Raw genomic sequence first — 26,812 nt, 5'->3', positions numbered from 1 at the left:
GATGTGAAAACGTAATCGTCCACGTAGAGATCGGGGAACCGAAACCAGCAGACGTTTTTTCGCTGAAGGGCGGCAGTGACGCCATCTGTTTTCGGCAGCGGAAAGCATCACGACAAGGCCGCCAAGGCGAGCGTTGCAAAACAATATTCTTTTAAAGGTAAAGTCTCGTTAAATCAGTTGATTTTTTTGCTCGCTCAATTAGCCGAAAATATTGTAAGCGCTTCAGTTGAAGCAGACGAAACGGCCTGAACGGCATATTCAATGGGCCCGCGCTTCTTACAACGCTCGCCTCGGTGGCTTTGTCGCGACGCTTCCCACTGACGAAAACAGATGGCATCACTGCCGCCCTTCAGCGAAAAAACGTCTGCTGGTTTTGGTTTTCCGATCTCTACGTGGACGATTACGTTTTCACATCATGCACGGCTCAACTAAGTACCGTTGCCAAGCATGCTACGATACAAAAGTTACCATAATACGCAAGCTCTGTGTGCAGTTCAACCGCAAATGAGCTAGCGGTTGAGGCGGGGAAATTTTTTAGTCTTCACGATAAAAGCGCACAGTTTGACAATTTTTTTTTCTGGCCAGCAAGGGGCGAGAGCTGGGGGGTATAGGCAGGAACACGGCACATAGTACTGCGCATCGCTACCTTGAGAGATGTGTTCGCGAAATATCTGCATAATTTGCGCACCCTCTTTTTGCAGACTTATTTAAATACATAAGTGCACAAATTATGCGAGTAAATGCAGTATATTCACTGCAGCTTATTTACCAAAGTAATACCAAAGTAGAAAGCAACAATGGAGCTGCTGGAGAAGATATGGCTGTGGTGATGGTGGATGCTATGATGGCTGTGGTGGCCACTGGCAAAACTTGTGCTGGAGAAGCTGGAGTCTACACAGTATACAGTCTACAAAACATTAGGCACAACTAACTTTTCACATGATGTATGCATTTATTGTTTCCATGTGCCAATATACATTTCAGTGAGAGCGATAACTGTCAGGCCAAAAGGAATGCAGAATAATGCCTACTGGTCGAAAACAAGTGCTGCAACAGTCGCCTACTGTAGAGAGTCGGTGCCACTGGGATGCACTGACAATGTAAACAACACACGCATAGAAAAAAAAGAAAAAAAGGAACAAACTAAAATGTTTGAAAGGGACAGCTTAGGCCTGAACTCTGAACAGTTCTGTGGGGGGAGGGGGAAACAAGAAATCAACATAAATAACATGGTCCATATCAGCAAAGAGTGATGAGGCATCTGAACGCCTCCCATGTTTTTGCTGTCTCAACTACATTTGCATCCCCATGATGCAGTGCCCTCTAGTGCAACACCCTGTCATACAACTGCTGCACACCTGATCGTCTGTCTCCTGTAGCTATACAGCCTCGCAGTGTATGGAGGCACCAAAAGCTCAGTACCTGCGCATGCTACTCCCCGAAGAATAGCGGTCCCCAGTGCTGAAGCTACTCCCCACCCCGCCGTTGGAGAGGCTGTTAGAGTAGCCTCCACTGCCCACAGCAACAGAGGAGTGGGAGCTGGTGCTGCCGCCACCTCGACTGCCAGTGCTGCTGCCCACGGTGCTGTTCCAGCGATGGTGGTGGTGGTCCCCACTGCCACCATTCCAGGACGATGAGCTCTCTGGTTTGCGCGACGAAGAGGAGGAGGACGAAACCCACTGCTGGGAGCCACTGCCTGAACTCGGGAAGCTGCTGCTGCTGCTGCCACCAGCCTTGCTCCAGGATGGCACAGCGAAAGCACCACTGCTGCGGCCCGTGCTCGCTCCATCATAGGATGATGAATGCTCCCTGCGGCTTGTGCCCTCTGAGCGCCACTCATCCCGCATCGAAGGCCTTCGTGACGAAGAGGATGAAGAACTTGGTGGTGGTGGTGGCGCGGGCATGGAGCTTCGTGTCCCATTGTGTCTGTAGTCCGTGTTGCGGCTGCTGGAGAAGCTCTGGCTCCCCAGGGACGAAGATGGCATGTGGCTGCTGCTCCCATGTGTGCTGCCGTGGGCGCTCCCATGGCTGCTGCTGTGGGCGCTCCCATGACTGCTGTGGTGATGGTGGCTGCTGTGATGGCTGTGGCGGCCACTGCTGCTGCTACTGGCAAAACGTTCGTCCCGGTCAGAGCGCTGGCTCACTGGCTTGCTGCTGCTTGAGGCACTGCCCTCGTACTCGGGCCTGGTGTGAACAGGGAATTGAAAAAAGCTTTACTAGAGTCCTTAGCATGTGACAAGCACAGCTTTAACTCTATAAGCAAAATATACTGGGCACATCTTGGCAGCATTTATTAGCAGCACCCACTGTGAAATGGAAAGCGAGACACAACACTGCTGGAAGGCGACTGCAGCAATGACAGAAAGTAAAAAGCCAAAATTGCTGCATAAAAAAAAAAGCTTTAAGGGTGCCAAGCTTTTATTTTAGTTTCGCCCAGGGCCCTTGGAAACATCGCCAGTGTACACTGCAACCACAGATGTGAAAGCAGCTTGGCTGGTTATTGCACTGTTAGGTATGTAATAAAACAGTGCACCCTTATAAGTTTAAAAATGATTTCTAGGAGATAAAGTACTATGACTGACTATGCCATTTGACGTCTGCTAGCCAAAAGTGTGTGCGAGTACTTGTATAGCATACGTGCCTAGTGTCAGCTATTCTTCAGTGCACTCACACAGACATGCTCCATTATAATGAACACTGATGCAGCAAAATACACGATAAAATGAACCAAACGTAAGGTTTGGTTGGTGCATGCTTTATTTCAATGGAGTACCAATTTCTATAACAAAGTGCAAGATTTGATGACATATCGATTACACTAAACCCCACTATAGTAAACTCTGATGTAGTACAGTGAAAATGTGGCCCAATTTCACTTTCCGTAGATGACTACAATTTTTTTCGTTTACAGTAAAGATATCTTTAAAAAAGAGCTTGTTATAATAAACAGTTTGTCCATGGCGACGTACTTCCTGCGGAATGATGACATTGCGGCACGTGCACAGTCTGGGACATCTCAGAGCCACAGACATGTAGCGGCATACGGTCGAGCCCACATATAACAGCCCCACTTAAGACGAACTTTCGCTTATACTAACGAGACCTGCACGACCATCAAAATATACATTATTTCGATGGCACAAAATCACACGTATAATGAACGTCATTAGGCCCTGCTGATTGGTTGCAGCGAACAACGGCGTAGACCCGGCGCCGCGATGCGAGATAACCTGCCTCCGACCCCTTTGTGCGCCCGGCGCGCGGTATGTTTTCAGGCCCAGCCTCATCGCAGGCGCGCTGCCCGTCCTATTTTCATGCCGCTCTCAAGAGAGCAACCTGTTCCCCGGCGACGAGCCTTCCAAGATCGCCCTCCCACCCCTCCTCGCAACTCTGAGCGTGGCCTCTGCAATCAATGCACCGTCGCCTATGCCGATCGCGGAAGCCACGCTCTGTGAAGCAGGCCTTCCGTGGGAGCCAAGATGTGGCTGCACTAACGCTCACGGACGCCTATCTACACTGGCGCTGTGCACCTGTATCTTTAGCTTGATTGGCTTGATTGCCGCCTGTGTGCTTTACACGTCTACCCCATCGCGCGCTTTTGTCACTCTTGTTGCGGTGCGAACGTTTCATTGGCTTCGTTCAAATCTTGGGCCATGGTTGTAATTCGGGATGGCGGACGGGAAGACCATGCCCATTTCCATTGTATTCAGCGGTAGAGATGATGAAAGCGGCCAGGGAGGTCACAGCCACTGGCGAGTGGAACTGCTTCCGCAAGGCCGGCTTCGTTGAGTGTCTAATGCCCAGCCTGATGCTTCAGAAGATGACCAGCCTGGCGGCCATTTGTGGCAGCACGTCATCGACTCCGACATGGTTGGATTGATTTCTGTCGATGACGACGCCGATGCCGCAGAACCGTGCACGGACAAGAGCATTGTTTCTGAAGTGCGGGACGAGACTGACGGGGAGGAATCGGATGAGGATGAAACTTCAGTCAGCACCCATAAGCGCGAGCCTCAGACAACTTGTCTATGCCAAGGACCTCGGCGAAGAGCAAGCTTCTGCTTTAAATAAACTGGAAACCTCCCTCATCGGATCTGCGCTGCAAAAACAGACATCCATCACGGACTTTTTCGTCAAGAAAAAATTTTGTTTTGACAAGCAACTGTCTTTAAATCTGTGGTCGACTTACTACGAACTTCAGGATATGACAAACGGACGGCACGTGACGCTCATGTTCGTTATAAGCGGGTTCGACTGTAATAGCATGGCCAACGTTCGGAGGCAAATTAATGCCTAAGACGATGAAAAGGCATTCTGAGAAGGGTCAACCACCGGAATCGTGGGCTTCGAGGAGAAGTCAACTTTCTTAAGGTTTTGGGGCCGTGAGACAAAGCGCACAGAGGGGGGGGGGGGAAGGAAAGCTGGCTATGAATGTGGAAAGAAAGTGGCATGGGCCATTTAGAAAGAGAAGACATTACAAGTGCGATGAGGTGCAGGGACAGGAAGAAATTTAGAGAACGTTCGCAGCACTGGGGAGCGCAAAGCCCGAAGTTGCTGCAGTGGCAAGAAGCTGATCAGTGCACTGTGTGAATGGTTTTGCTGCTCTTCATTGTGTCGCACGCATTTCTTAACTATTGGCTCCTAAATGACCCATGGTATCTCAAGTCGCACGGTATATGCACCGCAAGCCGTGAGCAGTGGCATGCGACCCGTACATTGCATACGTCATGTTTGCAATTCGTGCGGTACACACTGCAAGCAGTGAGCGATGGTGTGCGGCCATAAACAAATCTCATCAGCTGTATTCAGATCTGCGTAAATGCATTTCCAGTGCTTCTGCATACAGATTTTTAGCTTTAGATGATACGAATATTTATTGCAACCACGTGAGACTCTTATCACCAAGATTCTGCGGTAGCAGTGACAATGCCACCACCTACCTGCATTCTTATATCACAAAAGTGCCAAGACATCAACAGAAGTTGCGAACTGCATTTAATAGACAGCCATTAGATCATGTTTCTCCCACAGAAACAACTGCAAGGAAACCAAAATGGCACTGATCAGCAAGTTTTCTCACCTAGATGGATGGGATCGTCTCCGTTCTGCATAAAACGTATCATCCTCCCTTCGATCAGGCACGAGTGGACGCTTGATGGGACGCCGCGTTTCTTCAGTCCGCCTTGAAGAAAGGAAAGGTAACAGAGGGCTCTGACACCCATGTTTTCCACACATGCATTTTTGATTGCACCTTTTCTCTAAAACAGTAGCTTAAGCTTGCCATCTTGGAAATAACATCCCAGTCACCCTATATTCAACTATATTCTAATCTGCAATGCATGGTTAGCCCTGCAAATTAATCATGGAATCTCAATGCAACTAATTTCACACAGGCTTATTATGTATGCAGAGTGCCAAGTGGAAATTTCATTGTCCTAGGGTATCAGCTTATCATTCATGAACAATGTATTCTGCCAGCCGACGAGTTAAGAGGGCACTATCGGCTATATCTTGCAGCTAAGCAGATCTTTATACACCATAATTCTATGTCAACACCAAAATGCACCCGCCACATGTTGCACCTAGGGATTTGGCAACAAAAACCTAGCCATGGCCAGTCTTGCAATGAAATTCACAAACAAACTTTGATGATGCAATGCTGTATAGGTTAGAAATTTCACCCTACCACACCATCAGACCATCCAGCCAATCAGCCAACAAACATGTGACACACACTCAATGATGTAGCACCACAACCCATTACTGTCTGTCCCGCATAATATATTTACTCAGATAAATTATTACCCAGATTTAAGAAAACAAACTTTTACTCCCACATTTTATGCTCCCTGCTGTGCCAGACCGACAACATGCATGTGGGTGCACACAACAGAGGCTTGGGAAGACTGGCACAGCTGCGTCGTCATATGCAGCTGCGAAAGGTGCGCTGGGTGAGGGTCTCCTCAAATGCAAGTGCACCATAAAGGGTTTCCAACCTAACAGGGGCATGGGCGCCAGTGTGTGGGCTTTTGCCCGAACCAACAATGGTGCAGGCATGCAGCAGAAGCATGTAGCAAAGGGAGCGAACATGTTGCGCTGCATGCAGTGAGTCTTCCTGTTTGTGCTGCTCCTTCGACTAGGAAGCTCGAAGATCGGAATAAGAGCCATCAGCCAGCATGCTGTGCTGCAACCAACAAGCATGTACCCCCAGCATGCCACAATGTGCAATCCTTGCCACCGCTCTGTAGAGGACGATTTTGGCGCAGCGTTGATAGCAGATGCGAGTCGCCTCCGCTGCTGGCTTATAATAAAACCTCGTTCGCAAGTTTTTTTTTTTAAATGCGAGGAAAAGAGTTATCTTAAAAAACATATGATCCAAACTGCCAAATTTTGAAAAATTTGACTGGTGAACATGGTACAGATGCAATTACTGACATTTTCACTTTAAAAAAATCTTGACAAGCATTCCTTGGCACAAGGGTTGAACTGCTCATTTTCCAGCGCTCACAGATATTAGTCACATTTGTGCTGTCCTTGGCAGGGAAGAAACTTCGCTGCACATCCGATCCGTTTACGGTAGAGTGCTCTTCATTGTTTACGCATTCATCACCCCTCTGCATCAGCACGCTGTGGCACGGCTTCTCCACAGTGCGTTGGCTGGCTGTCACAGTGTTTCCGTGCTGCATTCCCTGAACCCGGCCCACTCGTACATAAGTGCATCGTTGCAGTTCTCAGATGCTTCGCCCTCTTCCCGCAAGCACTCCAAAGAAGCTGCTGTGTTACTCTTCATTTCACGTCCTCGCGGCAACGCCCCGTTCGTTTGTAAACGCACTACTTTTTTTTTTTTTTCATGCTTTGCCCCCTTGTATCAAGGCACTGCAAAGAAGCCACCATGGCAGGTGACTGCCGCTGCATTCTAGATCGATGTCACGTGCACCCAGATACCCATATACAGCACTTGTGTGTTTGCACGTGTGCAGCTGGTCAATAAAAATATTACACGACCAGAATTTGCCAAAATTTTGAACGCAGTCTACGGGTAGTCACGTTATCCGAGAACATATTAACCGGAAGAAAAAATTGTGCAATAGTGCAAATAGGACACTTTTATTGCTTGTGATTCCGAGCGTATGAACCGGGAACAGCAATGAGGTTTTACTGTACTGCTGACTTTACGGTGAGACACGAGGTGGCCACGAATGCCTTATTAATGCATTTGCATGCCCAAAGCAGGTCTGCTCTTTGGTGTCGGCTGCTTTCATGTGTTGCCATGATGCTACACAGGGTTCCTTTGGTTATATCTAAGTACCTGGTTTAAATTATGAAGCCTCTTCTGCGAAATAATGCTAGAGAGAAGGCTACACCTTTTACAACTCACGGTCAGTACACTGAAATACTTATCTCTGAACACCTCTTATAGAAACATTTCTTCAGTTTTGCGAGTTACCGAGGGCTAACCACTTTACTGCAGCAAACTGGGGCAAGAAAGCTTGGCAGTATATCAACTGCCGTGCAATGAAGTCTGAACTGTTCTCAGGAACACTACAAGTCAAGCAAAACAGCGTCTTATGCAGCTAATAAACTATAGCAATATGCTAGCAGCATTCTGTTGCGGATATGTCACTGGGTAGCAACATAGAATAGGAGCACATCTGTAAATAATGAAAGCATGGGTTCTCGGTATGCGTATGTTTAAAGGAGTTCAACATGTACACCTGCAATCAGACTCCCTTGTGCATAAATAATGGTTTTACATTTCTCTGTCGGTCATTTTCACCCACTGCCCCATGAAAAGTGACCATTGTTTTTACTGCAATATTTCCGGGCACAGGTGATGTTGTACTCGTAGACCTCCCTTCTAAAAGTGAAACAATAAAAGCTGTTACAAAAAATAGAGTGCTTACCCAACAAGCAGCTGTCTCTGGCGAAGCTCTTCCCTTTCTTTCTGAATGCGCTCCCTCTCTTGGCGCTGCTTCTCACGTTCAAGGCAGATGAGCTCCAGCTTCTCGCGTTCCAACTTCTCACGTTCGACCCTGTTGAAATTGCAATGAAATTCATTAATTTGTGGCTCACCCTAACCTGCTGCATTACAGCACTGCACTAAAGCCAGCAATGTTCTTCATTTCTGGCTCCTGTTACATGCTTGGCAGAGCTTAAGCAAAAGCCTCTTTCTCAACAATTCAGCAAGCAATCATCAGACTGCATGTTGGCAGAGTTTCATCAGACAGAGTACATGCTGGTTGAAAGAAGAAAAAAAAATTTACTCAATTTGCGTAGTTAGAGCATATTTGAATTAAGTGCATTAGCGCTGTGTGCCCACTGTTTTGCATCATTTATCGTTTGCCTGCCACCTAGGTCAAGAGACCGTGTGACATCATCACAACCTGCCAGGGGCACATGCACACAGTCCCCCCTCCCCAAAACACACACACCTGGGAAGGTTGCCCACGACCCAGTTGGCAGCCTGCCACAAACGCAAAACAGCTAAATCCAAAATGAACACAGAACACCTAAATCCGGGGAAAGCAACTCTTAGCGCAGTAAAAAACAGCAAACAAAACAAAAAGTCATGATGACCTGATGGAATCCGTGCTGTTTACTTGATATTGCCACCACAATGCACCTTCCTACCTGAGGCGCTCGCGTTCCCGCTCCAGTCGGTAGGACTCCTCCCTCTGCTTCCGCTCCAGCTCACGCTGTCGCAGCGAGTCGTGGTAGCTGCGCCGCTCCTCCTCTCGCAGATCAATGCGCTCTCGTACACGGAGCCGTTCTTCCTGCATGAGCACATGTGATGAAACCAAAGATGTTCCACTGCATCCAATCATTCTCACACTGCTGGCCATCTGTGTAGCTAACGGAAACTTGACGTCAATGATATTGTTACGGCGACTAGCATAGTAAAGAAGCCTCCAGCTCAGCTCACAATCCACAGACGGGTTTCTAGTGGTGTTCCGTGGGAAACAATGACCATCGAGTAGGCAGAGGGCCCCTTGTGTGGCAACTACAGTAATAGCAAGAGCTGCTAAAACACCAGGTTAGATGCACCAAGATAAATAGATGCTGGCACAAGAGAAAGATGGCTCCTCTCAGCTTGCCAGTGAGTTTGCTGAGCACTTTGCAAGTCCTCTGTTCTGCAGTGAGCATGGAAAACTAGTACTCACCCTCATCCTTCTCAGTGCCATCGGATCATGGCCACCGGGAGGTCGATGAGGACCAAATGATGATGGCCCCCGGAAACTGGGCCCCATGCTCATGCCACGGTTGAAGAAAGGCCGTTGATAAAAGCTGGGCCGTCGGTAGAAACCCATGTTGCTGCGCTCATATGGACGGCGAATTGAGGTGTACGAATGGCGTGGTACTGGCCGGTCCCGCGAGCGGCTGCGCCCAGAATGGCGGTCACGCACAGAGCTCCGCTTCTCCCGGTGCTTGTCCTTGGAGTCTGAAAAGCACAACCTCATGTGAGCATTCAGAATGCGCAGTGCCCACACTACACCTCGACTGGTGGGTTCTCAGTATGCCACCTTTATGGTTAAACAACACACCTTCATTGTCATCAATCACCATGACCTCGTCATCTTTCTCGCCTCCATCTTTGTTGGCACTGTCCTTTGTGCTGGTTGAAGCTGATGAAAAAAGGGGGAGACAGAATAAGAAACTGCGCGTCAAGCTGTTGTCTATTTGCACTTTGCCGCTACAAATAGTATGCAAGACAATCGGTAAACAGGATATAGCAGAACTAAAACAGCTGGAAAGCATCACTTTGAAGTGATGCTTTCCCTGCTTATCCCTGCTTATATATGCTTATCCCTGTCCTGCAGTAATCCATCTGCATTCCAAAACTTATGTGCCGAGAGAAATTGGCACATACCTCGAACTGCACAAGAACATAGTATGACTGCTTCTTACAACCACCTCCTTTGCTCTCAAATTCTTTATAGTCATGTGCTCCTTGAATGGCAAGAGTCAGTGCTGACAAAAAACACACAACAGCAATAGAAATGCCATAAGCAACACAAACCTTTTGGCTTTTCAGCTGGTGCTTTGGGCTTGACAAGCTTCTTAACAATAGTCTTCTTCACAGGAGCCTTTGCTTTAGCCGGACCCGTAGAACTGCCTGCAGGGGATGCGTCAGTGGCTTTGCGGGCAGCGGCAGCATTGGCGCGAGCCTTGGCCTGGTTGTTTTTAGCCTCCGACCTCTTCAGTGCACCACCAGGCTCATATTTAGTCTGAACAAAAAAAAAAAGAACAAAAGTGAGTCATATTCATATTCACAGATGCATTCAATCGACCACTGAGCATACCCGCTCCACTGAGATGGTCTTGCCATGGAGCTCTGTGCCATGCAAGTGCTGGACACACTTGATTGCTTCCTCCATGGTGCCCATGGTGATGAAGCCATAGCACCGTGCACCCGGTGTCCTGGCATTTGTCACTATTTTCGCTGCCACCACCTAACAGAACAAAAATCAGGAATACTTCAACTCGGATAACTTGACACACTCGCAAGTAATGCAAGGCATAGCACAGCAACTGAAACCCTTCCAAACCTACCATACACTACCAATTATAAGTCAACTTTGTTTTCAAAAAATTACGTTTCAAAGTTGGGGGAGGGGTTGACTTGTAATCTAACCGACCTACTTGCAAAGTCGTAAGGTCAACCTATACGCGGGTTCAAAAGTAATTTCGACAAAGCTACATGTAATCCTGCCTCATGCACGCTTTAACAGTTGTTAGACAAGGTGCAAACAAGGGTGTGCATAAAAAACTATGGGTAGGCTTAACTCGACTTAAGAGTGGAATGCGATAGCATTAGATCTTTTATTGGTTGCAGCTTCCATTGCAACTTCTGTGTGTGTGAATCAGTCTCTCTGTAACTGTCGGTCTACCAACCGCCATATTTGGACTGCTAACTGCAGTAGTGGGAATCTGCTATGCTGTGACGGTGCCAACATTTGCATCCTAGTATAGTAGTAGTCTTACAATGGAAAGGAAAATGACAGGGGTAATGCTCAGTGACAGGAAGTGGACAGAGTGGATCAGGGAACAAGCTTGGGTTAATGGCATCCTAGATGAAATCAAGAAGAAATGGGCTTGGGCAGGGCATGCAATGCGAAGGCAAGATAGCCGCTGGTCGTTGACGGTAACGGACTGGATACCAAGAGAAGGCAAGCGTATCAGGGGGCGGCAGAAACTTATACCCCTGTCACACGGGCACTTTCGATCCTCATTGAGCTCGATCTGCATCGCGATTTTCGAGCACGCTCGAAACATCCGGTGCTACACGGGCATTTTCAATGCTCATTGAGAAGTTCCCCTGATGTGTGTTAGGTGGCGCCAAATGTTCCGCTGACAGCCATAACATGGCGATGTCCGGCAACACTGTGCAGTCGGGGGCAGCGGCAGCCAAATCCGTAGCCAAATCGGTACATTGTGTATCTGCGCCAGGTTTTTGGTTTTTGTGGCGCACCTCTGCTGCTGTGCGATGCAACCCAAGGGCCCGCAGCGCCTCCGCGATTTCTGCATAGACTGCGGCGTTTCTCTTCTGGCGCCGCAAATTGTTTAGGCGGTCCTGCCAGCAGTCGATGAGAGCGGCTGTCTCGCGCTCGCTCCACAGTTTCCGCGCCGACGAGCAGGACGACGCCATCTTTGTTTACACTGACGGCGAAGCTTGGAGCGTGGTGTAGAGATTATTTTCAAATGTTTGCATATAAGCAGGCATAGTACCTGAAAAATGTTCTGTATTACATTTTAATCAATCACAACAACAACAATTGTGGTTTGGTTTTGTTAACTTGTGTTTATTTTTGTAGCTTCATGAGAGCGAGAGTGTTCTCGATTGTGCTTGGAACCTCAAGCACTCTTGAGGAATCGGCATCGAGTCAAGCAGGATCGAGCTCTATTGCGCTTGAAAGTGGCCGTGTGACAACCGTCGATCTGCATTGAGTTCGATGAGCATTGACTCAATGAGGATCGAAAGTGCCCATGTGACAGGGGTATTAGGTAGGCAGATGAGATTAAGAAGTTTCCGGGGATAAGGTGGCTGCAGCTGGCACAGGACTGGGTTAATTGGAGAGATATGGAAGAGGCCTTTGCCCTGCAATGGCCCTAGTCAAGTCAATGATGATAATGACAATGATAAGAGGAGGTTGCTCACAACCCATTGGGCAGGTTGTGATGACATCACAAGGTCACGTGACCTCTCTCAACCACTCAGCGAATTTCGTAACATCAGACTGCTTCTGACGCAAACTCTAATCACATCGCATTAAAAATAGGAATTTACATTTAAATACACCCTGAAGTTTTGTTTTCCTACGACAGAAATGCTTTATTAACAAACTGTGGGCATTCCATGGAAAAACTAGCAATGCCGTGCAGGCTGGAAACTTTTTGCAGGGTACCATGTGACCAGTCGCATGTGCCCAAAAACATTTTGGCACGTTTTTGCATGCTTTTCGCCATATCTGCACCGTTTCTGATCGTCACTTCGCTGAGGTGACAGCCACTAACAGTGATGTGCGGTTCGTGTCGCTACCGGACAAACGCCAAAATGTCGCCGCAACCTCAGCAACAATACAGCATGGCTTTCAAGCGGCAAGTGATACTCTACGTCAAGGCAGAAAAAGTTGCAGCATGCAGAAGCTTGATGTGTAAGAAAAATGTGTAAGGGGATGGAGAAAACAAACAAACAAAATCTTTGAGTGCGGTACTGCACACCACTCCTTTTGCGCCGTTGAGGAAGTGGTTGGAGATTGGGTTCATGACCAAAGAAACAAGAGCCTGAGCATATGCCACCACAGCAATGAAGCAAAGGCATCTAATGTCGCAGAGATGTGCATTCCACGAGAGTTTAAAGTGTCCAAAAAACGGGTCACGAACTTCATGAAGCGGAACGAGCTGCACCTAAGACGACGCACGAACGTATGCCAAAGGTTACCCAAGCGTATGAAGAAAAAGTGGTTAACGATTACACTTCTCGGTAATGCGAATTTTGAGCACAGCTGTTGTGGTACTTTAACTGCAGGCGACCGCATACAGAACGCACAGTGCATAAACGGAGGCAGCTCTGGGTTTTGGCTTGGACAGTGTGCACAGCAACCCACTGGCACTGAGCCTCGTGGATGGTGGCGCACTCCATTCTGTTGCACACTGCAGAACCTGTTTTCACGCTACCGCCATACCTTCCGCCTCTACTTTCCTTTTCGCACTCTCTTTGCTATCACCATCTTTAATCCTTCGCTGCACTCTGCATTTGCTCTTTCATCCTCCAATGCTTGGGCAGCGCGCATAGTAATCCACCGCCGTCAAGCCTCACAGCATAAGTGTGTTCTACAATGAATGGTTCCAGCAGGAAAACCCGAAGACATCGACAGGGCGGCTGAAGCGCAGTGGCACCATCTATTGATGCCTGGTTTGAACTGCCAACCAACATGGTTTATGCGCATTTTCCACGAGCACCATCTTGGCACCACTTCCGACAGCGAGCGGCTCACAAGATGGCAATGACTGCGGCTGTGTCCTCCTTGGTACCGAGCAAGAGTCTTAAGAGATGTCTAGTGGACAAATGTTTCTCTCCACAACTCGGTCTTTTGAAAAAAATTACTGGTCAGCTAGGGCCGCGGGGTGAGGCAGTGTCAACTTATATCCACAGTAAAACTTTTCTTTTTGCTCAGAGAGGGTTGAGAGTTGAGTCTACTTATGATTGGCAGTACACGGCATGTTATCTCATCTTGAGAAGTGTGCAAATCATTTTGCACTGAAAGCAGGCAGGGACTGTTTTGAGCCCAGTGCTGCCCAAAAAACATGCAGTTTCATGCACTGAAAGTAAAGCATTCCAAGTGATCAATCTAACATGTCCCTTTCGTCAGAATAAACTACTCACTAGCTGTACTTCTGATGAGAGCGCGCGCGCACATTTTGCCCTTAATGCATGGCGTTTTCTTTTTTCATGTGTGCCTCTACCTTCCAATTATCCTCTGCTTACTTTATTTTTGCTGCCAGTTTCATTTTTTCTCCTCCTCCATTTTATATCCATCACTAACTCAAGTGGCTTTTTAATTTTTTCAAGTACAATAATTACCAGTTTCTTGCTTAATGTTTGAAATGTCGTCTCTGACTATGCAATAACTTTGATGGAACTAGCACACCAAGTTAAGCTATCGGTTTCAATCTTTCTGGATTTTCCTACCCACACCTGTTTCGATAAAGGCAAAAAGCCTACAATGTACACACTAATATGTTCCTCGTGATTCAAAGCAAAGGGGCCTGTGAGCAAACTGGGCTACTTGAATGGCAACAAACTGGAAATCTATAAATTCAGACAAAAAATGTACACCACTGCCAGCTGTCCTAGAGGATCGCCGTCACGGACTAGTGAAGTTTGACATTCTAGCAGATCTCAACTGCTTTTTGGTGGATGAAACTAAACGCCTTGTCTGCTTTGAATCTGCTGTTAATTTTTAAAAATGCCCTGGAAAAACATATTACAAACACTGCCACAGTACTAAACAGCAACGCTGCCAAGGCTACTGAATAGTCTCCATGCAGTGCCATCACTAAACTGCTGAGACACAACATACATTTGCTAATGTACCCCTACTGTCCCACATTGCTATTTGCAGTGCAGTTCTAAAAATGCAGCTTTAAAATGCCCTTTTAAAAAGCTTAGACTTGCCGCTAAGCACTAAAACTTGGCATATGTTTACATGGGTAAAGCTTGCTTAATGCAGCAAATAAAACATGGCAGTAAACTAACAGAACTGATATGAGCCACAGCACAAGGAAACGTGCTTCTATGCCGGTGAGGAGTTCACCGATAAAAGTTGACATGCCTTTCCGTGCTTGCTGAAGAGAGCCTTGAGATCAGCCGCACGTGTAGTCGATGACAAGTTGCTCACCCAGACGTTTCGACCACTTGTGGCAGGTGCCACCAGTTTCTTGGCATCAGCTAAAAGCAACCAGGATAATACATAATCATTCCGTGTATGGAAAAACAGTTTAGATGAGTGTAAATCAAACAAGCATTGTGAGGCGCTCACCTTTGTTTGCCTTGGCAGTTTTTGAAGTGGCCTTTCCCACGGCACTAGTGATAAAAATTTAAAACAGAAGACATGAGAGCATCCCAAAAACCCGCTTATGCACGCACAATTCACTAAGCAAGCACCACTGCAACACGAGAACGCTTCTAAATGGGTCAGGCAGTGAGGAACCTAGTGGTGATAAATGTTTCCCAATGAGATCTTCAGATAAGAGCGTGTTGCTGCATGGTCTCGTGCTGCGGTACCCTGAAGTGGTTTTTCTATCTTGCTGTTGTCAACGAGTGTCTTGTAGAGCCTTTGTAGAGGCAGGCCGACGTGCGGTCTCCTCATGGATGTTCCCTGGAATCTTCATTGAAGCTATACAGCAGCTCGTGCAGCTAGAAAAGCTCCCAAGGGTTTCGGAAAACACACCAGGATTAGGAGAGAGTAAGGTCACTTTCTCTGGAGCTCTTCCCCGTGTCAGCTACGCAACAAAAAAAAAAAAATCATTTTGGGCCAGCCAGGCCATGCCGTGTGTACCTTACATTCAGCTGATACCTCTTATCTGTTTTAGAGCTAAGGACGTAGGGGCAAGTGCTGAAGCGAGAGCTAAGACAGGCATTAATTAAAAAGGTAAAAAAACTGCAGCTGTCCCATCTTCACTCCATGGCAGCATCCCCTCAGCAGTGAACATCTTTGGCTTGGGTGGACGCCGACACAACAGGAGGCCATCTTGCCCAAAAAATTTACACAGTCTTCTTTGCAGAGCGGCCAGCGCTGAAACAGGAAGCATCTTGTGTCTGCTCCTAAAGCATGGCGAAGAAGTAAATGAACGTTGCAGTTTGCCTGTTCCCAGACCTGCAGAAGCCCGTTGGGAAGTAAGCAAGACGCCCTGGAGAGCCAGCCCACTGTGCAGGAACCGGTGAAGGTGCAAGAAAAAATGCTGTGAACAGACTGCACGGTGACACTTCGCATCTCATCTTCCAGTAACCGGTACCTTGTCCGAGAATTGCCTGCCATTAACCAGAAGTGTAAATGCCCTGCGGGACAAGAGCAGATGGTCGCGTGCCGGCATTATACGACGATAGCAAATGCTCCAGCCGGGACAATCGCGCCGTGCAAAAGCCATTCACCGCCAAGTTCCAGTGCCTTGCCCAAACATGTTTTTTTTTTTTTCTGCCCTAAAGTGGGACCCGGAGACGCAAGCAGTGGCCATGACACCGCAGCTGCAGCGCAGTCCACGTCTATGAGGAAGTTCCCACCAGTGTGCTTCCCCAGATGGTAAAAACCTCATTTTTTTTTCTTAAGGAGTGTTATACGCACGCACGTCAAGACCAACCTCTTTGCAGTGGCAGCCTTAGCAGGGGTAGTGGTGCTGCTGGTAGCTGATGGAGCGGTCGCAGTGCCGTTGGTGGCTGGCGCAGTGGCGTCTTCTTTCTTGCGTTTCTCTGTGCTGCTGTCCCCCCCTTGCCCTCCTTCTTGGTCCTCCTTCGGGGTTGAGTCAGCGGGCGCCTTGTCCTGCTCCTTGGCAGGGGTTGCCTTGGTGCCCTTCTTCTTAGCGGCGGTAGAGGTGCTCGCAGGGGTGCTGGTAGCTGGCTCCGCTGGGGGTGCTGCGGTTGCAGCGCCGCTGCCGTCTTCCTGTTGGGAGGCTTCATCTGCAGGAAGGAAGGCAAGGGAGGAAAAGGGTGGAGCAGCGCAGCCTTGCCTGCTGGCTCTTGCACGCTGCCAGCCGACTGGTAGCCCGTGGGTCAGCTAGCCAAGCACGCCGGCGACCCGCCAGGCAGAGCTGCTCCGGACAACCTTGCAACCGAGGACACTGCCATTAGAACCACTAGCAACACCAGAGGCGTGTCAAGCAGAAGCCCCCCTTGGTAGTGCCTGCCCTTCCTGTTCGCGCGCACATGAGGAGGCCATACCCACGGCGGCAAAGTGCCGAAACAGCTGCATCTGCGCGTCCACTCTGGCCATGCTACTTGATCAGCGCTGGCACCTTACACCCCACATTCCTTCTATGGAGCCCTTCTGCTTTGCATATTCTGCGAAAAGTAGTAACGCTGCCTCTACTGCCAGCTGCCTGCAAAGGTACTCTCGACGCTATATGAGGGGGGTCACAGCTCCCAGCCGGCGACGCAGAGCAGGGTGCTAGGGGGACCACAGTGCACCCTCTGCCGTATGCCAACGTTGGCTGCGAAGACGCACAGGCCATCTGCCCGCAGGTCCTCCTTGGCTAACCCTTCCAAAAGAAAGTGTGATGCCACTCTTCAAAGAAACCGTGCCGCCCTCCACCAGGTGCAGAGTTGGCGAGAAGAGCTTCCACAGCTTGAGAAGCTTCACGCTGCTCCGGTGCCTTGGCGAGTCCTCTCGTGAAGTGGTCAGGCAAGATGGGCAAAAGATGGTCTCTGGTGCAGCACCCAGGTTCTCGCTGGCTGCTGGTATGGGACTTGCTGGCAAGTGGCCTAACACACGTTGTGTGATACAAGCAACCAAAAAGAAGAGGGGGAGAGAGAGAGTGTGGCCCTTCAAGAAGAGCTAAGTCTTACCTTTTGACTTATCGAAGTTCTCCTCCTGAAAGAGGGCAATGAAGTGGCTTAGTGAAAATGTACAAACAAAAATATGCATTCAAGATAGACAAGACAGAGAACCAGGCTTTCGATCCAAAGAGCAACATCAAACCCATCACGTTTTTGAGGGTTACTTAGAACGTTATCAAATTTAAGAAAAAAAAATGTGAGAAGAATGGCCAGCTTTCTGACCCTTTAGCGAAAGGAGTGGCTTAATTTCTTACTTGTACTCATGTGTCCATACAATGCTAATTCATACAGGGAATGAAAACTCTGCAAATAAAACTGGCAGCATGCAAACATAAGCCTCACTGACCTCTTCATTCAAAAGTTTCTCTTCGTCTTCAATCGAAAGCTGCAGGGCATCAGCATCCATGGCCTCTGAGCTGGCCTCCTACACCATGGAAAGAAGGAAGCACAACCAAGTAAGCCACCACAGACTGACAAAAGCCAAGATCATACAACAGCAAAGGTGTGCTTTCCAATTTCAAGCAATGCAGCTGCGAAAATGAATTTCTCTAAAGCAGGCTATACCTACAGCCCCTGATTTTGATGTGGAAAATTTTAAATTCTATGAAGTCACAACAAAAAATATGCAATATTCGAGTAGATCCCTTTTTACACCAAGTTTACAGAAAGCAACCAGGTGCTCTAACACGGTTATATCTAAATTCATTTTAAACAGGTTTGTCTTAACGGAAATCTACCACAGCAATGCACGAAAGAAAGCAACAAATGATGCCCAATTCCATGCAAGCAGTAAAAGTTTGTGGCATAGGTTACAACATCGCTCACATGTGTGCTCTTGTGTACTACTGTGACATTCTTTAACAGAAATGAAAACAGCACAAAATATGCAAAAAATTGACATACAAATTCAAGCATTCTTGCTCTACCGTACACTAAGCTCTAGCCCACGCTAGGGAACACAGCGATGCATTGCCAGACTAGTCCTGCATGCTGCTCATTTTCTGCAGCCATGCAACTTATTGACTAACGCTGATGCATTACAGACTGAAGTGAACTGCCACAATACCATAACAAAAATTATTCCAAGCTATCAGCTCCGCATCACATCAAATGTCCAGGTCGTAAGTGCACTTGCCTTTCCGCTTTCTCCATCTGTTTGTTCTGCCTCTTCCACTGCACGAAGCTCAGATTCAGCTTCGGGTGCCTTTTCTGCATGAGCAATAAGCACAGAACTGCAGCAAACACACACATTTATGCAGTTTATATCACCAGTCAATACACAATCCTGTGCAAAACTGACATTCAAAAATGGTTAAAATACACGAAAAACAGACGTTCTGCCCACTTTCAAGAAAAAGAGGCCCCTGCGCGATGAAAAAGATAATGCCAACCCCAACGCATATAAGCGTGTGCGTGAATACTGCAAACCTGGATCAAAGAATGCACTACATCACTGCAATCGGAAACAAACCCGCAGTTTTAAAATAAAAGGGCCCTGCAATAGAAAGCACACGCGTGCCTTTCCTCGACCTAAGAACAATACTGTGAAAGCATTAAGGCAAACTTTCTTAGTCCATCACATTGAGTTGCAGCACACATTTCCTCTGAGCGGTGACTTCCCAGAGCATATGTGATGCAAATGCAAAAACAAAAAGCATGAAGCTGGCTACCAGTCTAGAATTAAGCACCACAATATAACTAAGATTTAAAGACCTGTTTAATTAGGAGACACCCACAAAAAGTGACTTCTGAAAGTAGCTGCTGTCACTGACACTAGAGTAATTTTTTTGGTGCTTAATTACTTTAATTTCAAAAGCTAACAAGTTCAACATACTCGACAAAAGCCCTACTTTCCATTTGCAAGCTTAAAACATTTTTCCAAGCACTGGTGCTGCTGAACTAAGACCGTTTAATGCACACAGCATTGCATGGAACTGTGTTCAAGGAAATTGCTTCATCATAAAAGCTAGGAAGAAGCAGCCTTGCATGAACAACACAAAAGTGGAGGAAATGCACCCCACACAGTCCACGAGGAATGCATAACCACAGCAACAATGAAAGCAGCCAAAGCGTAGCCCACAATGGGTAGACCACAGAATATTTCTAACTTTAGATAGATAATGTCTATAAGGTACTCTTCCATTTTGTTGCATGGGAACACCATATGATGTCCCAGGAATACCTTGTACAGTGGTGCTGACCTGATTTCAGACTTATTCTGCTGTTTCTCAAGTACCATAGGGGACAAAGGTCTCCAGGACATACAAGCGGCAAAACTAAACCACGTGGCTGTTATTGGCCGCTAGTTCGATAGCACACCTGCAGAGGTGAAGGTTGGATTCGTCCCCTCTCGTGTGTGCTAGTGAAATCAGGAAATTGTCTGCACACATCAAAACTGCAAAAATTGGCTGGAAAAGGTAAAATGGCATGCACCCTCAAGACTCTTGCCCCCGGTAACACAATCTCACACCACAACACCTAAAACGCCGCTGGACAACCAATGCATGCTAGCTAATACAGGCCAAGCGTGCGCATGGATAGCTCTATGCTGTGTGAAACACAAAATAAAAAGAAAGCAATATACCCTACCTAAGTCAGTATTCTCATAACCTGAAAGAAAGAAAAAACGAAAATAATGTAGTGTGTGTTTGTGAAAAAAATCTGCACATCACAAATTATTATATGTGTCATGTTGCGAAGCAAAAGCTTCTATGTGAATTCAAAATACTGCTCCTAATAGTGCTCCAAATTCACGACCTACCAAGCACACATGTACTCATCTACACATGGAGCTTAAGTACAAATGGGTTCAATACGTGCGTGGCAGCCTGCATTTTCTGATATCAGAAAATGTATGGCGCCACTTCGAGGAAGCTGCTTGTAAGAAATCTGGGTGCAAATATACTGCTACGAGCCAACATTAACAACTACTTGTGTCCCCTTATGCAACAGCTGTTTCTGGAAGAATACAGAAAAATTGCAATCCTTAAGTAAAAAGAAAGCAATATACCCTACCTAAGTCAGTACTCTCATAACCTGAAAGAAAGAAAAAACGAAGATAATGTAGTGTGTGTTTGTGAAAAAAATCTGCACATCACAAATTATTATATGTGTCATGTTGCGAAGCAAAAGCTTCTATGTGAATTCAAAATACTGCTCCTAATAGTGCTCCAAATTCACGACCTACCAAGCACACATGTACTCATCTACACATGGAGCTTAAGTACAAATGGGTTCAATACGTGCGTGGCAGCCTGCATTTTCTGATATCAGAAAATGTATGGCGCCACTGCGAGGAAGCTGCTTGTAAGAAATCTGGGTGCAAATATACTGCTACAAGCCAACATTAACAACTACTTGTGTCCCCTTATGCAACAGCTGTTTCTGGAAGAATACAGAAAAATTGCAATCCTTTAAGTTCGGTCATTAAACAGCTGAGACCGGCTTAATGACATTTATATAAAAAGAAAGGCAAATCCTTTCCATACCTTTAATTTAGAAGCCTCATATCCATGTTGGTCATTTTACAACAAATAAGTTTCTCAATGAGATTTCACATTCAGAGTAATTTTAGCAAAACTGCCCGACAAACTTCTACGTGGAATAGCATAAGTGCTTCACTACCGTAAGTGAAAGATCTAGGCCATTGTCCAGTGCGCGCATCAAAATAATTACACATAGGGGAAGCCCTTTTCTGTATGTTTTAAATTCACTGACATGCTCATTTTGGCTAGACTACAACAAAAACAAGGGCATGGCTTACTGACTAAATACTTTTGCTAGCAGAACACGCTTGAAAATTATGCCATGCTGAGTGGCACAGACTGCTCAAGAACAGAGGCATAACTACGATAAGGATCTCAACGTTTAAGATACCAGATAGGTGGCATTCTTCATTCGCATTTTTGCACTATATGCCCAGGTGCCAAACAGCTCAAGGCTATTTTGCACCTTTCCCAGCATGTCCCATTTACTCAGTCATAAAAGCTGACTCATGACACAGGAGAGACCATTACAAAGACCACCTGCAATACAATACGCCATATGTTCACAAGGCTCATTAGCCCATTGTGCAGTCAGCCAATTTCTATTAACACTCATATGCCAAAGCAACAAGTAAACCATACTCATTTTCCTTGATGCAGGTGTAGATTCGGCAGGAACATCAAACTCGTGAACCTCTGGGTCAAGGCCTTCCTCTTCTAAAGCCTATAAGAAACAAGCACCAACCAATATGGGCAATAAATAAAGGTAATTATGAAGAGACCTTCGATTTAACATTACCATACATTCGTGAAATGTGCTGATGAAAAGTTGCGATGAAGCTTTGCAGGACGCCGCAATTTGAGAGATTAGCAGTACCTAACCAACCTGGGGTTCTTAACGCGTGCCAACATCGCACAGCCCACAAGCATTTCAACTGGGTCACGGCTCAATACTCAGGCTTGGCAGGAAACTCTTAAAAGACAGTGAGCCACTGTGGCGGCAAGTTTTGACTTCAGTTTCATTTTATTCTTGAGGTTAAATATGAGACAAATGACATGCAACTTTTCTCCACCTACAGGGGCGGGGTAAAGTTACAGGAGACTCTAAAAGGGGGGCAGTCCTACCTGCCCAATGCATCTTTCGCACTTTCTTCATCGCGATTTTTTTTTTTTTTTGCAAACAAGGAAGTACCACAGCACAATTCATGAGAACTATGTGCCCTTTGGACAGAAATAGTACTTTGAATTTAGAAACCACAAAGTATCTATCTCAGATTCAAAGAATTCTGAGTGTGTGGACCTTTCTCAGCAGCACCGATCCACTGACAGTTAAAAAAAAGAAAGACATAACAAGGGACTTATTTTACAATGCGCAGTGCACAGGAAATGGATGCGGTATACCTTACACAGTCACTTCCCACAGAGAGGGCAAAAAGCCTGGGAATTCTCAAATTTTTCTCAGCGATACTGTGTAACTTTTTTTTTATCACTGGCATGATTTGCATAAACTTTACTTTGCAATACACACTGCACATCTGTTACAGGTACTACAAAAGCCTTTTTTCCCTCTGCTCATGACATCAGGATTTCACAGCTGCTGATAGAAAACAAGGCAAAGGAGTGGCCCTTTGCTATCACTGGCTGCATACTGTAACCTAACCACCAAGCAGATCTCGTTTGTGTTCCACTGCCACACGACACAATAATCAACAATCAAAATTCTGGAAGAATTAGCATCCTGGAATTACAAACATAACCTTGAAGGGGTTTTGCAGCCAGAACAAGTTGACTAGTAGCGCAAGAGAAGGCTGATACCTGTATGCAGGATGCCTAAACCTTTTCACAGAGCCAATCAACCAGATGCATGTGCAGGGGGGGGGGGGCTAAGAGACATGGGAAGGGGGGGAGGGGGGTGCACGCCTATGCATTCATTAGGTGTAAAGAAAGCAAGACAATTTTGTTATCTAAAATCTGAGTCTGTGCTTCCTGCAAATAGAGAGATCCTACGTATTAACCTTCTAACTTGTATTGGGGAATTAAAAAAATAAAACAGGCTCCAAAGTTGACAACCAATCACTGACTGCTGAAAATCAGCCTAGCTTCACATTCAGTTGTGTTTATGCTGCATGGAATCGCAACTCACGTAAAGCTTCTATTTCTGATGCAGCCCAATAAAAAATTGCCAACAAGACAATCTCGAGCAGAGGTGAATTGTCAAACGCTACGCGCATACCATACGAACACTCAAAAAAATTCCATGCAATTCTTGTTCTCTGTAAAAAAATTGATTTTAAGGCTCTTTATGGCCATGTTCACATTGGTCCATTCATTGCTGAAAAGACTGGATTCAAAAACTTTCTCACTAATAATTCAAACTTGCGATGGCCCTCATTTGGAAGTTAACGACAGCCTAGCTTTGGGGTTCCACGCACAAAAATTGTTGCGAAGCATAACAGTTTGCTTGCGAAAATGGCCTGTGGTGGCATGGCGACGCCAGTACTTCATTTTTCTGCCTTTCCTAGCTGACAACATATTTTAAGTGAAAGTAGCCTTTTGGTCATTAAAGCACAGTCACATACTGATATGATACAGGCCAACTTAAGGCACTGACTCACTTGCAGCTGCTATCTCCCATAAGATATCATAGGAAAGTCAAAAGCAGCCTCAATAGCGGCACACACTAATGAGTGAAATAATCATATTCCATGAGCTTCCATGACGGTCCAGGTATGCTAAGACGCCTTGGCATCAGACATAACTCCCTACTTTCAGCCCTAACTGCCCACAGTGAATGGGCTGCCCCTTCACCAGACTGCTGAGTTGCACTTTGCCTTCTCAAATCCTCAACCTCAAGACAACTCACAGGATGCTGCCATGAGCACAAGCTTCCTTAATTAAGTCTGTCTAATATTATTGTTTGTAACAAGGAATGCCTAATTTATTACAAAGTTAACTGATTTCAGAACAGGCACCTACGAAAGATGACTGGTGCCACACAGACATTTGCAGCCAATAATAAATGAACGAAAAACCCGTTAGTAGGCTACCATCGTTAAAAATATCTATGCGGAAATAGTTCACAAGAAGGGTATACACAAGAAGGTATGCAAATATTTCATTACTGATAATAGGCTTCTGGTGGTCTGTGTGCAATAAACTTCCCACTCATATTTAGATTGATAATTTTTCCATTGAATTGTGATGCTTTTATCTGGGTCCTGGTTTCTACTTTAAGAGCTAAAATGCGCTGCATCACAGTGCAACTATGTTATATCAGTTACGTGCGCTTTTTTCCTATGTTGCTGACTAGTAAGGGCCCCAGGCATATTCAACCTGTTTGCCACTGCTTTTTTCCCAGGGACCTAACCAAAGTTGCAAGACAAACTGAAAACTCGATATAAAAGAGACACCAGGACTCGTGAAGTGCAAGCTGCTGCCGCATCAATGATAGTAACTAGGACTCGTTAAGTGCAAGCTGCTGCCGCATCAATGATAGCTTTAGTTACACTGCATAATCCCAAGACCCATGTCTTGCAGGAGGAGGAACGCACAGGAATGAAAATCTCGAATAGCTGATCGAAATATTCTATACAAGATAAGCGAATTAATGTCGCTAGGGGTAGTTCGAGTTTTGTCAAGCTAATTTCCTAATTTGTAATTAATATCCTTCCTTCCGAATTCTTCTGTGAAGTAACCTAATATTGTTCAGGTCGAAAACAACGTTACTCACTAATCGATAATTTGCAATTTATATACCTCATTATATATACATATTCTTACACATGCAGTAGGCGCCATGCCCAACACAAAATCAACTTGCGCTCGAGATATCGACAAGGGACCATCAATACGTTGATTTGTCGAAAGAACAAAAATAAAGCAATTTGGATATTTAATTCACGCACGCATCACTCAGCCGCTCAGACGTTAAAGATGCAAATGCGACTTCGAGTCTTTCTTCTCCGTTTATGTGGAAGCGCATACTTCAGACAAAAGTAAAAGCGATGAAAGTGCCATTATGTGCGCCTGAAACGCAGCCCAGCTGCAGCGACTCACAAGCTAATAAAACCAAAAGCAAACAGTCAAGCAAAAGCTGAACATGCCGCGAATACGCGTAATCTTCTCTACAACTAAATCCTCTAAGAAAACAAACACATATCTGAAATAAATCCTTCTTCTCAGGTAGTTCTCAAGGAGATAAAAGCTTCAAGAAGCACGAAACACGCAGGTAGTACTACATACGACGCCGCGCAGAACACTGAGAAGCATAGGCCTAGTGTATTCTGAAAAAAGCATCTCGAGTAAGCTTGCAGGACAGTTACCTTTGAAAGGCGCTCGATCAGTGCAGGTTTGCTGCCACTTTTGTCCAACTCGCGTCCTTCCAGTTCGGCTCTCAGCTGGACAACTTTGAGCTCCGTTATTTTCCTCTTAACAGTGCCACAGCCTTCTCCTGCCGACGCCATTTTAGAACGAAAAACCTCCCGAACGCCTCGCAGCCTCGCCTCGCCTGGCCTGGCTCGCTCTCGCTATCGCGAGAATGCCACGAGCTAACCGGATATTGCCACTGATCTCCACTGGTGGCTGGATGCCGCATTCCCGCTTTCCGAAAAGGGCGCAAGTGAAGCCACCGGAAGTTTAGTGGCATGTCCCGGAAGTTTGGTGTCTGCTGTGTATTTCAACGCAAAAAGTCGCGTCTTTCGCCCTTCCGTCCTCAGTTTTTCGCGTTGTTTTCGTGTAGCGTCTACTGTAATATCAAAGTTATAAGCAAGCTCAACGCGAGAACTGTGTACATTGTTTCGGGAACCATGTAATTTTAGTGAAACCAAAGAAAACAGGCATGCAGGTCTCACCCTGCCGCGGCAAAGGGGTATGTGCATTAAACACCGTGTTCTTATCTGGTTCTTGTCTTCCGAGCATAATTAGGACAAGTATTGGAATGACGATGAGTCTAGGTCATCTTAAAAACAAATTTTCATGTAACAAAGAACAGGCGAATTATGGCGCGGAAATCCTTACACTCGAAGAGCCACTCGTTATACAGCTGCCGCAGTTTCAGTTTCGGGTTTGTGGTGGACGGTGTCTCTTCTCATCGATAGCAGTTGATGTTTATCGCATTAGGGTGTCATTTACCTTCCAGACGTGCTTTTAAGCTAACTCCATAGCACAGCCATGTTTCACCTACACAGCACGAGAGAAACGACTGACGAGAAAGACGAATGCAGCAGCGCATGTGGCAAGCGCTGTTAGAAGTCAACTGCACCAAGCAACACGAATAAAAGCCCATTCAGGCATAATTTGCTACAGTACGAAACAGTACTTGATACACACCGTAAAAAAAAGAAGTACCATATATACATTTTTGACGCGCTAATGTGGAACAGCAGAACACCGTCGGCACCTCAGGAGGTTGTGGCCTCGCCCTCGCTCCGGTTATTCGGTCTAAACATAATTCGGTAAAATGGTGACTGCAAAATCGGCTGCGTGGTGAAGGTTTCCACCTATTCTTTCTTAAATTTATCCCCCATTGGTGGTATAACTTGGCCTTAGAGCGTGACGACGTGCATCACAACAAAGAGCTGAGCTGGCGACGCTAGCGCAACGGGACGACACAGAGCTGAGCAGACGAGGCTCCGTATGGTGTGTAGCGACGTTCTGTCGTCTGCTAGTGTCGTCCCATAGCAATACAATGAACCCTTATTTTTGAAACGTCTCTCCTGAAGACTTTGCTGCTCTCCTCTTGCAGTTTACGGCGCAACAGGTAGGCATTGCTATGACA

General features: G+C 46.4%; 1 protein-coding gene across 4 annotated transcripts; it reads right to left on the bottom strand.

The window, feature by feature from the left end:
* Positions 1-928: 928 nt before the first annotated feature.
* LOC144136712 (uncharacterized) lies at positions 929-25,584 on the bottom strand. 4 transcript variants are annotated; one of them, XM_077669259.1, is made up of 17 exons: positions 25,359-25,584; positions 21,679-21,760; positions 20,141-20,161; positions 18,687-18,760; positions 17,898-17,975; positions 17,561-17,585; positions 16,348-16,675; positions 15,042-15,085; positions 14,835-14,950; positions 10,302-10,451; positions 10,019-10,226; positions 9,543-9,623; positions 9,162-9,439; positions 8,632-8,774; positions 7,905-8,033; positions 5,081-5,182; positions 929-2,184 (listed from the first exon to the last, which is right to left on the bottom strand). In XM_077669259.1, the coding sequence occupies exons 1-17, from the start codon at positions 25,497-25,499 to the stop codon at positions 1,416-1,418; spliced, it is 2,769 nt and encodes a 922-aa protein (XP_077525385.1). In that variant the 5' UTR covers positions 25,500-25,584; the 3' UTR covers positions 929-1,415. The 4 variants fall into 4 exon arrangements, with proteins under 4 accessions (XP_077525385.1, XP_077525386.1, XP_077525387.1 ...); XM_077669260.1 differs by having other exon boundaries at positions 16,360-16,675; XM_077669261.1 differs by lacking the exon at positions 20,141-20,161.
* Positions 25,585-26,812: the final 1,228 nt, after the last annotated feature.

Source organism: Amblyomma americanum, chromosome 6 (assembly GCF_052857255.1).
Source record: "Amblyomma americanum isolate KBUSLIRL-KWMA chromosome 6, ASM5285725v1, whole genome shotgun sequence".
Taxonomy (NCBI): Eukaryota; Metazoa; Arthropoda; class Arachnida; order Ixodida; family Ixodidae; genus Amblyomma; species Amblyomma americanum.
This window is presented reverse-complemented; position numbering and strand designations above follow the sequence as displayed.

Excerpts from the sequence above, each read along its gene's own strand:
- LOC144136712 (XM_077669259.1), bottom strand. The coding sequence starts at position 25,499 with ATGGCGTCGGCAGGAGAAGGCTGTGGCACTGTTAAGAGGAAAATAACG. Across the intron at positions 10,227-10,301 it reads AGACCATCTCAGTGGAGCGG|ACTAAATATGAGCCTGGTGG; the intron begins GTATGCTCAGTG and ends TTTTTTGTTCAG. Across the intron at positions 5,183-7,904 it reads CAGAGACAGCTGCTTGTTGG|GCGGACTGAAGAAACGCGGC; the intron begins GTAAGCACTCTA and ends CCTTTCTTCAAG.